The 14,426-nt window shown below is 40.0% G+C and overlaps 1 protein-coding gene across 1 annotated transcript in view; it reads right to left on the reverse strand.

Annotated features, from left to right (window-relative positions):
* The window catches only part of FAM13C (family with sequence similarity 13, member C), a 54,577-nt gene extending 40,574 nt beyond the window's left edge, over positions 1-14,003 (reverse strand). The window contains exons 1-3 of the mRNA XM_009575576.1: positions 13,942-14,003; positions 8,876-8,932; positions 6,900-7,098 (exon numbers count right to left, since the gene is read on the reverse strand). Coding sequence (XP_009573871.1) covers positions 6,900-7,098; positions 8,876-8,932; positions 13,942-14,003 — 318 coding nt within the window. The remainder of the gene's footprint in view (positions 1-6,899; positions 7,099-8,875; positions 8,933-13,941) is intronic.
* Positions 14,004-14,426: the final 423 nt, after the last annotated feature.

Raw genomic sequence — 14,426 nt, forward strand, 5'->3', positions numbered from 1 at the left:
CATTCTGCATTTGCAAAAACAGTGGCTGCTTTTACTTCATTCTTAGTCTGTTCCATCTTTACAGGCTATGAATGAAGCTTGTTTAGATACATTGTATTTAAACAAAACTAAATTACACTTTTATAAAATTGTCAACTTTATAAAAAGTTTTAAATTTAAGAAGTTGCCCAAATGGTCTCCTCTCAGGAGAAATATGTAGTGCCTGCCTATCAAAATCAATGGTGAAGGACTAAGGGATCTTGTAAAAAAAAAAAAAAAAAAAAAAAACAACAAAAAAAAAAACCCCAAAAAACCAACAACAAACACCAAAAAAACCAAACCCTGGCAAAAATAAATAAAAAGTTCGATCACTGGCATTTTACTTCCTCTCCATGATGACATTTTAACTATAGGATATTTTTTGGATAAGTGAACGTTAATTCCTCCTACTTAGTCTATGAGATGAGTATAAAAAGAGTGTGGAAATCTATCTCCAGAAAGAGGCAGCTGTCGCCATCGTAATGGAAGGTACTCAGGAGGAAGCAGCCATGCGCTAACTCTAACACACACGTCCGTCCATGGGGTATGCCGCACTGCATTTATGAAGTGTAGACATGCCCTGGGTCTGAAAGTACCTTCCCTGCAAGTTGAAGAGACCTGTGCTAACATTAAATAGTTTGCTTTGGTATCAGCCACTGCAGTAGAACTGACCCAGCAGAGGTTAATCGAGCTTTCCAATCATACCTACTACCCACAAGGGGCAAATTTCCAAAACAGACCTCCAAACCAGAGGCTGTCTTTTTTTCAGACTAGATGTTATGAAGCTCTGGTGATGTCAGGGCAAAAGGAGTGAAAGCTTCACTCAACTGACTAGTGTTACTCTTGCTTTTGTTACCCTTTGTCTCCTTCAGAGCCTTCTAGGACAGATGTCTCCCCCTCTCCCCACGTCTATCTAATATAGTTTAGCATTGAATAATGATATTTTATCCAAAAATGGTAGACAACAATTCGGGTTACAAACAGACAGCAGTTTTTTGCAGCTTTTCTAGTTTTTCCATTACTATCTTAACATTATTTTCCCCTAGTTATATAAAAATGATTGGGGACTAAATAGGTCAACACAACAGTTTTCACTGAAGTTCAAGGTACAAGTGGATTGAACCAGTTCAGCTTATTTTATTTGCCCAGAAATCTTCAGTGGTTTGATGGTCTCCAGGTAGAACAGGCATTTTCCTCATTTGTGCTTAGAATCTCTTGCAAGGACTGGATTACATTTTGCTAGGTATTGGACATGACAGAAAGTAGAAAGAATAACACCATATTCTCTAAAAAGCATAACTACCAGCAAAGCTGGAAGAAAGAATTCTGCATCATCACTGTGATGCATACTGAAAATATTCTTTCTCAAAGAGATTTAATAACAGAGACACACAGGAAGACTACAAATCAGATCTCAGAAAAACCTCTGGAACTGAAGCTGGGAATTTGTATTATTTGTAAATCTGAGGGATATAGACTGGGGGGGATAGAGGGAAGAGGTCAGGACACTGGAATTCAGGAGATGACTTTCTTACGACTGTAGTAGCATCATTAGGGGACATTTCTAGTCAGGACTTCAATCCTAGCTTTTTATGCCATCGTATGACAACATGGAGTTTCAGGATACAATAAAAATACCGAAAGAGGCAACAGCCATTGACTTATACCCGTTGAAGACCTTGTCTAGAGTTCTTGCAACAGCCTCAACATTTGTGCTTAGCTTCAGAAGTTGACCGCAAAAGCTGTTAATACAGGTAAAAAGAAAACTTTGGGTGCTACGTAAATGAGTGAAACAAGCGCATTTCAAGTTAAGCAAGCCTATCTTATGGCTGAAGCCTTCTCAGTGTTGTACTATTTAAGTTAATCAGTCAAAGAAAGTCAGTCCAGTTAAGGTGCAAAACCAAACCTGCATTAAAGTGGTGAACTTGCTTCAGCAGAAGCCTCTTCTGCAACAGATACCCCTCTTCAATATTAGCAGAGAGAACACAGCAATTCAAGATGGTTTCTGCTAGATGAAAGGGAAAGCTGAGGACAAGAATATGTGCTGGTAATAAGCGCTCACTTGCAGGCTTGATGTTTGAGGACATGGGTGTTTTTTCTTATTTTTTCTTTTTTTCTTTTTTTTTTTCTTTGTTGTTGTTGTTGTTCACAAGTTATGTCATTAGGATGTCAAAGAGTAACCCTAGGGAAGCACCCTTGATGGAACTTCTATTCCTGATGTGTCAAGGGCACAATAGTATAGTGCTGTCTTCTATTGTATTTTTGTTTCTTCTTCACCATGGAGAGTGAAGCTTGTACAATGAGGCTGCATCTGGTAAGCAGTCTGTGAAGAGGGAAATCTCCAGGCATGGCTGAGAAGACTCAGTGCTGCATAATCACTACCATGATATTTGCTTTGTACACAAAATAATACATGGGTTTGGAAGGAGCCAAAAATTACCATTATGGATACACATGTTGAGAAAAATCAGCTTCAGTTTCACAAGCTACAATTTTTTTAGCATGTCATAACCCATCTCTGTCAGAGCATCTGAATTACCGTACAGGCATACAAACCTTTGCTGTGTTTAAGCAGCAGCTTAATCTGCTCTTTAACTTCAGAAAGTGCCTTGCATCCTTCATATGCTTTATCCAACATACAAACACTTCTGTCTCTCTTCAAATGCAAGCACCATGCAAATATTGCACCAGCATTTGGGATCACAGCCCTGGCATACCTCATAATGCTGTGTCAATATAGAAAGTAGCCAGGACTGAAGTCCTGAGCAAAGTGTCTCCTACCCCTCCTGAAAATGCTAGTCCATACAAGAAAATAAGCAGGAACATTTAATGGACAGTGAATTGAACAGATTTAATCCACAATGGGAGGTATGGTTTAAACACAAACACAGCGTACCTAAAAACTGAAGTGGAACTTGCAGACTGCCTGACATGTTCATGTGTTTCTGTAGCTAAAGTGTTAACATCGGCTCTGTTTTTTTCATTCCAGTGCATTTAAACCCACAGTTTTAATGTCAAATTACTGGAAGTTCTTTGAAATCCATGCAATTTGCCCACTTAATTTATGCCTAGAATACAAAATTTCACAGAGCATTTTTCAGCATTCCCATCTCCAGGCATTTATTGTCAAGCCACCATTTCATTTTTATAGTCGTTTACCTTGATTAATACGACTTTAAAACTGAACTTTTACTGTCTCTACCTATTAGCTAGCACGTTTAGCGTCATTTTATAAGTATCTCTCAGTATCAATAAGGAATTTGAGGATGACTCCTTTAATAATCTATATTTGTGACTGTGCATCAAAGGTGAGTGACAGGAGAAAGGATTAGGCAAGGAAAACAGACTTTCCATTCCTGACCATCTGTTCTCACACTGACTCCCTGGAGTAAGTTCTGAGCATATGCTTCCTCACCTCTTGAAGTCAAATAAATCCTAATTAATTTGATTTTCTATAGATTAACATTGCAAAATTGCTAAAGAAGCTCATGAAACCATAGGAAAGATGAAACCAAGTAGCTGGAGTACAGCAGTGCAATCACATTATAGCAGCCTGCCTCTCTTCCCATACTTTAGAAAGGTTACAGCTGCCCCCATATCCAGCTCCTGCCCCCAGAGAAATAACTGCATGCAATCTCCAAGGTACAGCTTTACTCTAGTGACATTTTATCAGCTGATAAGTGGTCAAGTGAAGTCACTTGGTACTGCACTTTTATTAGACTGGGTCCTGTTAATCATCACTGTAAATTTAATAACCTTTTCTTCATCAAGACCTAGGGTACATGACCACAGTACTACACTTGTTTCAAAAAAATCAGAGGCACAGGAATCGCACTTCAGCAGACTGAGAGCCTTGTGAAGCTCAAAATCCCCAAGTTGGCCATCTTTCCTCTACTTGAACACAGAGGTCTGTTCCCTCTCAGTGACCTTTCTACAATGGAAATCCCCTGGATTCTCACTAGTAGAAAGGCACACAAAATTGGCTCCCATCCAACAGACTTTAATCCTTCCAACACACGCAGCAAACTTATTTATCTCCCAATAGCCTATTCTGATTTTAAAGGGACAATTTTCTAAAAACGCAACTCACGGGCTTATAATACATAGGAATGAGTAGCAAACATTTCCTTGGCTTCTCAGAGCAACACCTTTAAAAGAGATACTGTCACTGCAATATTGTCACTGTTTCTTTCTGATGCCACAGAGAAGTCACGTTGGGGAAGTGAGGAGACTGTTGAAAAAGCACTCTATCAATAAACTCGGGAAAACAAGGATGAACAGTTTAATCACCATGTGCAGTGCATCATGCTTTTCCTTCATAAATGTATGTACTCAGATATTGCTGTTCGTCAGCTCAACATCAGCTGCTTGCAAGTACATCATTTATCTCATTGAGTGGCTTGGTGGCAAGGTGTTTCACAAAAGGAAGGTATATGCAGTTGTACAGTGTTTCAAAGCATCAGTCTGGCTCACTTTTCCAGATAACAACCATCTGCCATATACATGTAAACAACAGCTACTAGAAACAACACAGCAGCACTTTGCTTTCAGCTTCAAAATGGAGAGAAGCAGTTGCTATCAGTTCACAACTAGGGCTGCTAACACAGACAGCTGCGATAGGGTTTGGGAGGTCATAACACATCAAGCATCCCAGTGAGAACCCCCACACATAAACAAACCCTTCACAGAGCTCTTCTGCAAGCAGAGCCGTGTTTTTCATAGGCACCTTTAACAAAGCCAGGAGCCAGATGATTGCTTCTTTAAGAACAAAAGCCCTTGAGGTAGCTGAAGATGCAGCAAGGCAAGCACTCAGGGTCAAGGAGCATGCACACCCTTACTAATGAGAATGAAGGCTATGTGAAATGAAGGGCTTGGTAGATGCTTTCTACAAAACAGCTTCCTTCTGCAAACAGTTCCAAAAGGTAAACTCTTTCCTCTACAGCAAGCACCACTGAAATCAGTGTAGATATAGGATATCCATCAAAAAGTCTTTCACAGTGCTAGGATACAATTCCCTCTATGAATGAGTAGAGTTCCTGTTATGGAGGGATGTTTGCTTTGTGTTTATGTTTTATATTACACTCAAAGCTCTACACTAGCTTTCATCCCTCAAGTACTCCCATCAGACCAAAGGTGAGATAAAATAGTGCCTACACATCTTGCCTATTCCAGTATGCCAGAGATGGGAGCTATGGGTAGTGTGGGGGCCCAGGACCACTTTTGTTTTTCCTAATTCAAGCCCTTGAGTCACATGACAATTACCTGTCTGACACTGTTTTTCCTTCCAGAGGCTGCATATCTAAGTTGCACTGGTATTATATGGTAGTTTAATTACATACTCGAAAAGTTTCCCGTGAAAGAATATCAACATTTTCAGTTAACACTTCAAGCCATGTAAAATACCATAGAGCAGCAAATCTGTGCTGTGCTAGCTTTCATTGGGTGAGAGATACGGGCACGACATACACAGGGAGCAGGCAGACAGGAGACTCTGAAGTAGCTGAGAGAGCAACAGATGATCTATGAGACAGATCTTGCCCTGTTTATGACTTCTTCATGACTCCTCTTCCTGATACGCCTCCACTTGCTCTTCATAGGGCAAAATTTCCTATCATTTTTCTTATCTGCTGATAAACATGCACACCTCATCTGCCTGCAACCTAAATAACATTTCCTAGTAACGCAATGCAGTTACAAAAAAATCAGCAGTTATTACTTCATCTCAAGGATGAACTCCAGCAAAAACATGCAAGAAGATTAGGGCAAGAGTTGACATTGATATTCTGAAAGAGACTATGATAATACCATTGGGATGCCATTTGCTTTTACTTTTTCTTCTGAGATTCAAAAGGATATTCCTCACTTAGAAGATAAGACATGCCATCCAAAATGATGAATTCCCACTCTAAATTTGAAAAAATGAACCAAAATCATTCCTGGTCTATGATGGGTTCAAAGCACTACAAAAAGCACTCTGCAAATTTCTATCCACAAACAAGAAGAGAGGAGAGACAGAAAATAGCCAAATACATTACACATCAAAGAAGAGATGTAAGTACAGACATCTCTCAGTCCCTGTGTCTACTACAGGCCAACAATCTACCAATGTTAACATCAACTGTCTTGGTTATGAGAATATTTCTAGCTGAGGGGTTAAACCTGGACCAGAGCTCTATCCCTTACACTGCACATGAGACATGACTTGGGAAGCACCGGGGGAGAACAGAGGCACTTATAGCAGCTGCTGGGAGGCATTAACTCTGGAGTCTCCACAACAATGTACCTCCACAGACAGTAGCAGAAGCTTCTTCTTTTCTTGTCTTCTTTCACAGCCTTTAGAAAAGTTAGAGTTCTGCTTCCCTCAGCGCAACCCGGGGAAGCCTGTGGGCAAGAGCACTGGTACCAACCAGAATCTGCGTTGGAATAGATTTATTATTTAAAGATGAGAAAAAACAGAGAGTAAGATAAAGGGAAAGTATAAAATCTCTCCATTGGCAGCCAAAATACCAGCACAAGAGATCCTCAGTCAAATAAACAAAACAGAAAAAGTCTAATCAAGTGCTGCAGCTACCAAAATTTTTATATTTGATGCAAGCAGTCACAGGAAATCTAAAAAGAGATATTTGCATATCTTCAGCTATGCTCTCCACTCACTTCTGATAGCAGTTGCAACACACCCCTCTCTGCAATTCCCTGGCTAAAATAAATTGTCTGTCATTACAGAAAGGTTCCAGGACTCCAGGTCCCTGAAAATCAGGGTAGATTATTGTGGGGTCTCAATCACATCATGGATTACCAGAGAGTCCCACTTTACGTTTCAAAAGGTATGTTTGCTCAGACACTGTGTCATAAACCTACCCTTGGTAAGTTTAGTTCTTTACCTGACTTTCCTCATGGCTTTTTCCATTTTCTAGCTTTGCAATGGGCTTAGGTTTTCTTAGCTTTAAGTTGCCCATTTCAGGCTTTAGAACGTGGTCAATGACAGCCTGCTGCCTGTGCTGCTGAGTATCTTGCAAAGGCAGCTGCCTTTCCTCTAAGACAGCAGCGTTGTCCGGATAATTTTCTTTGTTATCATCATCTCTGTAAGAAAATAAAATTGAAATGCATCAGGCAGGACTTCAGACACCTGTCAAAACATTATGAAGGAAGAACAGCAACAAGTTCTTAGCTATTCATGGCATTTTAATTTTACCAAGTTGAGTAGCCTACACACCAAACACTGCATATGTTAGTAAAATAAATCTGAGAGGCTACTGTTTATTGTCAAATCACAAGCTAAACTACTGTTAGTATTATTACACATTCAACTGTGGAGCCATTTAAATAAGACTAGTTTTAGAGGCACTTTTTCACTTCATCCATATAGTTCATATTCCCCAAATAAAATCTGAAACTGCCTTTTTCATGCAGAAGACCTTGCCCTGTCCAATGATTCACACTAGGTTACAATCCCACAAAAATGTCGTGACGTACAATAATTCCTCCCCAGAGTCACACTTCCCTTCTGACACTCTCTGTTTTTGAGGGCTTTTGGACAAAGTGGGGGAGGTAGACTTACAAAGTAGGGTTTGAACAGCCAGGGTTTGAGAGATGTGTTTGGGTAGAAGGGACAAGTATCATATACTCTCAGTTTGGAGAGGTCCTCCTGTATAACAGCATATCTGGTGGTTTAAACAGACACTGTTGCTCACGGATGCTCAGTTAACCACTGAATCTGGGACAGATATTTTCAATCTCCATCTAGCCCACAGAGTGCAACCTCCTAAGAACACCTTGGTAGTCTTATCCACACCCAATCAATCCAAACTTAGACTGGTCTAATGCCTTCCACTGGGAGTGTCTCCCTGGCACCATTAAGAAAGCTACCGCAATGCAGAATGCGAGGCTGCCTGCTTAGTTGGCAGGATGAGCAGATCAGCATTACTGCTCTGAAATCCCTGGCTGTTGCTTAGTTTGCAGGTGGAATTTCAGATGTTAATTTTAGCTAGTAAAATCCTAATGGTTAGCTGAGAGATGACCTCTCTCCTAGTGTGAAACTTCCACAACCGAGGGAGTCAAGGACTATTGAATTAAACCCCCCAGAGATTTTTTTAGAAAGCATAACTTGCTAATTCAATGTTTTCTCCTAAGGATTCCGAGCTGCCAAACTCACTTTCCATCTGTGGCCCATCAGCATCCAGATGGGTGCTCGCAGGATGCCTATGGAGTTAAACACCATTGCTGCCCATACCTTCTGCAAGTGTGGTCCAAGGCAGTTGTTATAGTTACAGGGTAGGGTGCTTTATATCCTACAGGCATTTCAAGAACGTGCAGAAGTGTTGCTAATTTTAAGATATCATCTGATTTAAAAATCTTTCTGAAAGGTTAAGTTGCGTTGTCTAGCAATCAACATATACTAACATAGCCATGAGAGAAACATCCCTCAAGAATACTTCAGTCAAATTACAATTTGAAGGATTTTTTTTCCACAGAGACACTCATCAATAAGCATATCGTTGCACAGTTGCAAAACTTACTATTTGCTTACTACTACTTTGTACCAGCTGCTGTACAGTAAAATTCAATGTATTAGCATCAGAGCTGCATCTGAATGAAAGTAGTATGATGTGACGTTAAGAACACAGACAATAATATATTTACTCATATAATAACAACAGTAATTAATCTTAATATTGTTTACATGTAAGTATACAAGACAAACATGCATTTCCCAGAAATGCTAATAGCCTTAGCAGGTAATACCCAGAAATTCTGCATTCCCTTGAGAATAAAGGTTTCGTTCTAATGGTTTAACAGAAGCACTCTGACAGCTTTGTTTGTTGCCAATGGATTTCAGACAAAATTTGCAGTAGAATACCTGGGGCTGGAACTAGCTGCTTGATCTTCATGTGCAGAGTCTGAATCCCCGTCACACCTTGAAAACGGACAGAAAATTATTGCTGATTATCTGCCAGCTGCAGAAATTTAGCTTTTAATAACATGACAGTGCAGCTCAAAGTATAAACACATTTCTCTTTCTCACACCTTAGCTGGGATCATTTAATGCCATAGCTGCTCCATGATAGTCTAAATCTCAGAGGAAGAGGATTTGAGATGTTAAGTGAACACAATTTGGTATATCATTTTCAGCCAGATGGAAATAACAATGACAAAGAATTCAGATGTTACCATAAAAATTACAGGAAAATTACAAGAAATTCTGTATTTTAATTGCTTATAGTACACTTCACATGAAAAAAAAAGAATTAGAAACAATTACCTAGGGGCGGTTTTCTCCTAGACTTACAAAAATATTAACTATAGTAGAGCAGTCATTCTTTGTGCAGCAGGAAAAAGAATCCCCAAATAAAAGTGATCGTTAGTCTTAAAAAGTGAACTAGCAGAATTTTTTAAGATGCCTGAAGAATCATAATCAATTACATCCCCTTAAGTTACAAAACCCAGAATTTTAATAAGGCTGCCTAATCAAAAGAAAAGTCTGGATAAATACGCTAACCACTCAATGTTGAACACTATATCGTGCAGCATGGCTGAACTTTGTGGAATGATATTACTGCAAAACCTATGAGCAGTCTTTCTTCAAATAAACATACATATATATGCATATACTCCTAACAAATATGCATACACCCTTTCTAGGTATTATTTTGGGGGAAAAGTCGGGGCCCTCTCCTCACCCTCTGTTCATACTCACAGGGCACAGACACTAAGCAGGCCTGGATCACTTGAAGCTAGCTGGCAGAGGAATCTCTTCATTATGGGGGAAGCAGCCTGTACTTCTGCTGACTTGTTAAATTTTCAGAAGAGCTGCCCCACTTAGGACAGAGTACATTAAGTGATAAATTCATAGCTCTGAGTTGCAATTTGATGGCAAGATTTTTAATATATTCCTCTTTCCCACCAGTCTTCTGCTAGTATCTTTATCAAAAGCCAGACTGCAGCAGAAAATATTTAAAGGGACACTCAAGTGTTTACACTTCCTGAATACATCAGCATATGGATGAAAGCATTTGCTGCTTGCAACTGGAACACGTAACTACAGTTGCAGATCCCCCCTAATCACACAGCGTTCCTGCAATGGGTGCAGTTCTCCCCACAAGGCAAAGTGGGATGACAGATGGAAGACAGGGTTTGATGTACAAACTGGATAAATTCACTATAGAAATCTAGTTGCCTTTGCCTCCGGATGCCAGTCACACCTTCCCCTCTGGTCTATCACTAATTACCTTATGGGTCTCTGACACCAGCAAGGTGTGAGGATAGAACATACTGGGGGTATGAAGAAGGAAGCCCAGTACGAAAGGAACCAGGAACCTGGATGGAAAACACAATGGAAAATTTCAGAGGGAGGAAAACATAGCAAGGAAATACACTGTGAAGAGACAGTGTCAAGGTCAGAGCTGGATGGACAGAGCTCCCAGCACAGACATGAGAGTAGGGTAAGGTGCCACCAGGTGTGCTGTGCACCATGGGCCAAGCCACAGTCAACAAAGCTCAGGGACCCTCTAAAGGGACAAGCGGTCCCTCCTGCATGTGCCACAGGAAGAAGAGGTGAGAGGAAGCAGCTCTGCTACCGGCTTCACTCACCCCCTCCTCTCACCAGTCGCCACACTTGGCAGCCTTCAGCCCTGAAAGACCATTTTGGCAACTGGGACCACTCTCTGGAGGGACGATGGATGACTGAGCACAGCTCCATCAGCCACGTCTATGTGTGCATACTCGTGTGCATACTCCTTGACTTGGGGAAGTGCCCTGGGGGTTGCTTTCACTGAGCTGGCTGTAATAAGGTGATCTTGAGAAGTAGACATCCTAACTCAGCACCCAGCAACTGATAAAAGTCATAAAACACAACAGAACTTATAAACACTTAAGTGAGCACGACAAAACAAATTTGAATAGCCGGAGACAGAACTTATAAACAACATAAGTAAGCACGACAAAACAAATTTGAATAGCCGGATAGCAGTAGATAGGAAAGATAAAGGAATAATGAATCGGAGAAGACTGTGTCCATCATGCAATAAAAAGATTCTGAGGAAGTTCAGAAGCAACATACACTGAAATTGCTAATAGAAATTTTTCTCTTTGTAAGAATAAATATTAACCAAGAAAGCTCACTGACACAAGACAGTGCTTGAGGCTAAGACCATAGCAGGACCTTTAAAAGGATGAATCCATGATATAATGATGGACATTTGCATTAAAGCACAGAGTGATTTTACCTTGGTTTCTTTAAGAAATGCAGCTTATGCGTTCATGCCACTTGTCTGCACATATTAACACAGATGTGCACACACTCTTCTCCTCTCACCAGTAACTTTTAAATCTTGTTGTCCAACTTTAGCTATATTTAACAGATAAAGGGATAGTCAAGAGTTTGACAAGTTTTGTGAAAGCTTGTGGCCACGTAATAGAGTTCCCACCAACCCAAAAACTGAAGCAGCATCTCACTCATTCCTAAAACATCAGAGCATACGCCAGAACAGCTTCAAGTCGTAAATCCATGTGGGTTGAAGCTTACATTGGGCAGGAAGCATGTCTTTTGACAAAACCAGTGATGTGAATCCTTTTCCTTCAGTGCCCAATCTAACTACTGACTGACGGATATGTTTCTTAAAAATAAGTACATCCATTACTGATCTTATAGCACTGGCCAGAGTCAGAGCAGAGATGGGATCCCAGTCTAGATAGACTGCTGCTCTGACTCTTTATAGTACTGCCTCTGTATGTTTCTTCCAAGGATCTCTAGTTTAACGGGATCAGCTTTTTTTAACTTTCTTCCATTTTCACCTTTCCATAGGAGCCATTTCAGTACAACTTGAAAACTGCTCCCTTTTGCTGACTTGACCTTTAAGATGTTCACAGGAATGACTTCTAAACCAGGCTGCACGCATGGCTTGCTGGAAGCTTAGCAGCTCCAGGCACTTGCCTTGTCCGGGGAAATGTTCCTGAAAGTGTTGTATCACTGATTTTAAACCATTCAGGAAGCCCTGATTTTGCCTTTGCCACAAGTAAAGACGGAAATTGTCAAATGGGGATGTCTAAAGTTGCATGGCAAGCTCTCTCTTTATTCTGCTAAATAAAAGTAACCTATTTTCAGATATGGCCAGCACAACCAACCAGTGCTGAAATCAGTAAGAATTGTGTATCCTCAGCAGTTCTCAAAAACAGGCTTTGGCGGGAGGATCTAACAGGATTTAGGGAAATCAACGCTGGAAACCACGTTTGTTCATTTGGACAATGCTTTTCAGATGTCATTGTTCACTTGCTTTGTTTTCTAAAAGCATGTTTCTACTTCTATGTTTGGGAAGATAAGATTAAAAATTAAAGCCCCTGAAACAGAAGCAACTACAGTTTAACTGGGAGAGTCACCCTTCAGGCAATGCCTGGCCCAGCCCCAGCTTTGCCATGCTGCTGCCTCTCAGCTCGGCACAGACAGCGCCATCTGCACCCCTCTCCCTTTCCCCAGGGGCAGTGCTGGCACTGCGCAGTCAGCTTTTATGCCATCCTGGCCCTTGTCTTAATGGTCACATGAAGCACCACAGAGAAAGGCCACCACCTTCCCAGAAAGCCCCAGAAACCTCAAGGGTGAGGCACACACAGGGGCCGCTCCAGGGGAATCTCTATGGGAAACAATGGATGTACTTAGGGACAGAGAAAAGGGAAGGAGAAAAAAAATATGAAAAATGTACTATCTGTAATCTGGTTATTCTTCTGTGAAAGGGGAGCATCCCAGAATTTTACAGGCCATAATTCACCACTTAACTAATAGGGACACAGGAAAATAATAAAAAATGACTTAATGATTTATTAGCTTCTGTTAAATCTTTCCATATCTGCCACAATCACAGAAAAAGAGTAACTGAGATAAAATATTAAATAAAGCAAGGCAATGTAAGCAAATAAAGCGAAGCAATGTATGAGAGGGAAATTATTTGGATCACTATGAAATGTTACTTTTCCTGACAATAATTAGGGATGGCTCAGACGATTACAACTTGGCCTGCTTTCAGAATGTATCACGTCCCCACAATACTTAGGCAAACAGTTCACTGTCCAGCTAGGGTTTTTTAAATTATGAGCATTTTAGCAATGAAAAACTCACCTAATACACAAATCTATAAAACATTTCCTTCCTGAGAAACTGCTTGACACATTACTGCTGAAGACTCTCCCCTAAAAGCTTTTGAAACAATCAAAAAATAATACAAATACAAAATAATAATGTAGAGAACACCAAAATTGAAGTGTTTTAGACTGATATAAAATAAAGACAATTTCATTGGTAATAGTTCCTAAAGCCTTTGCCTTTCTAGCTTTCTAATGTTCTCCCTTGTCCTGTTCTGTTGTCTCTGTAAAACAACCATAAAAAAACCCAACATATATATCCTTACGATCATGATATAAATGAAAGGCCTTCTACTGAGTTTTTATGGAGTTGATTACAAAGAAATTATGTATTTGGTACATGGCCTATCTAAATAATGTATAGTTCTTTTTTTCAAAATATTTGCAAAGAATTTTTTTTTTCTAATAATGTTTGCAGGAAATACAGACCATGTGTTCTTAGAAAACCGACATACTTGTGTTTGTCAAGATCATCAGGACCAGAAATAAGCCATATTTTCACAGGAGATTTATCCTGCACTGAAAATCATGCATTCAAACATGTGTGACGTGCATCAAACATATATTCTCCCAGAAAGGTATTTCACTGCTAAATGGTCACATAACATGTAAAGGCAGCTGTTTCATGCAACCCTTTCCATACAGTCAATAATATACTTAGATTACAAAAAACTAAATCAAAATATGTGACAGATAGCTTGGGACTTCTCACATACTACTTACAATTATTCTCTACAGTAACTAAACTCACCATTCTTATTTAAAAATAAGGACATCTTTAAAGTGTTCACTTACTCTGCTAAAGCTGTCGTGTTGAAGGAATTATCCTGAATGCTGAAACAGAAACAAGAAAACATCAGATAAGTCAGCAAGGCAGGCAGGCTCCCTGTATCCTTCTCAGTTGTAGGAACACATGCACAAACATGGCATTGCAAAGCAAGTCTCTGTGTGTTAGCTCTACATGCACGACTGTACCTTCGGCTGCTCTGCACATGCTCATAATCAAGGAACCATAGGGATTAGTCCTACAACACTCACAAAGCCCATCCAGCAGCGCTTTGAATTAATACAGGGATGCAGGTACTCTGTGAGTCTCAGAAAGGGATCATATTCTTTTATAACTGTAACAGTGCTGCTAATAAAGGCTTAGGTTTACAAACAAGTATTTGGCATTCTGTCCTTTAAATGTTTGCTCTATGTAATAGGCTCATCAAACACAGTTGTTTTTTTTACTTAAATAGGGTTGCACAGCTAAGATCTCTGGAGGTTTTTTCTTCTTG

Source organism: Fulmarus glacialis, unplaced genomic scaffold (assembly GCF_000690835.1).
Source record: "Fulmarus glacialis isolate BGI_N327 unplaced genomic scaffold, ASM69083v1 scaffold6204, whole genome shotgun sequence".
NCBI classification, from domain to species: Eukaryota; Metazoa; Chordata; class Aves; order Procellariiformes; family Procellariidae; genus Fulmarus; species Fulmarus glacialis.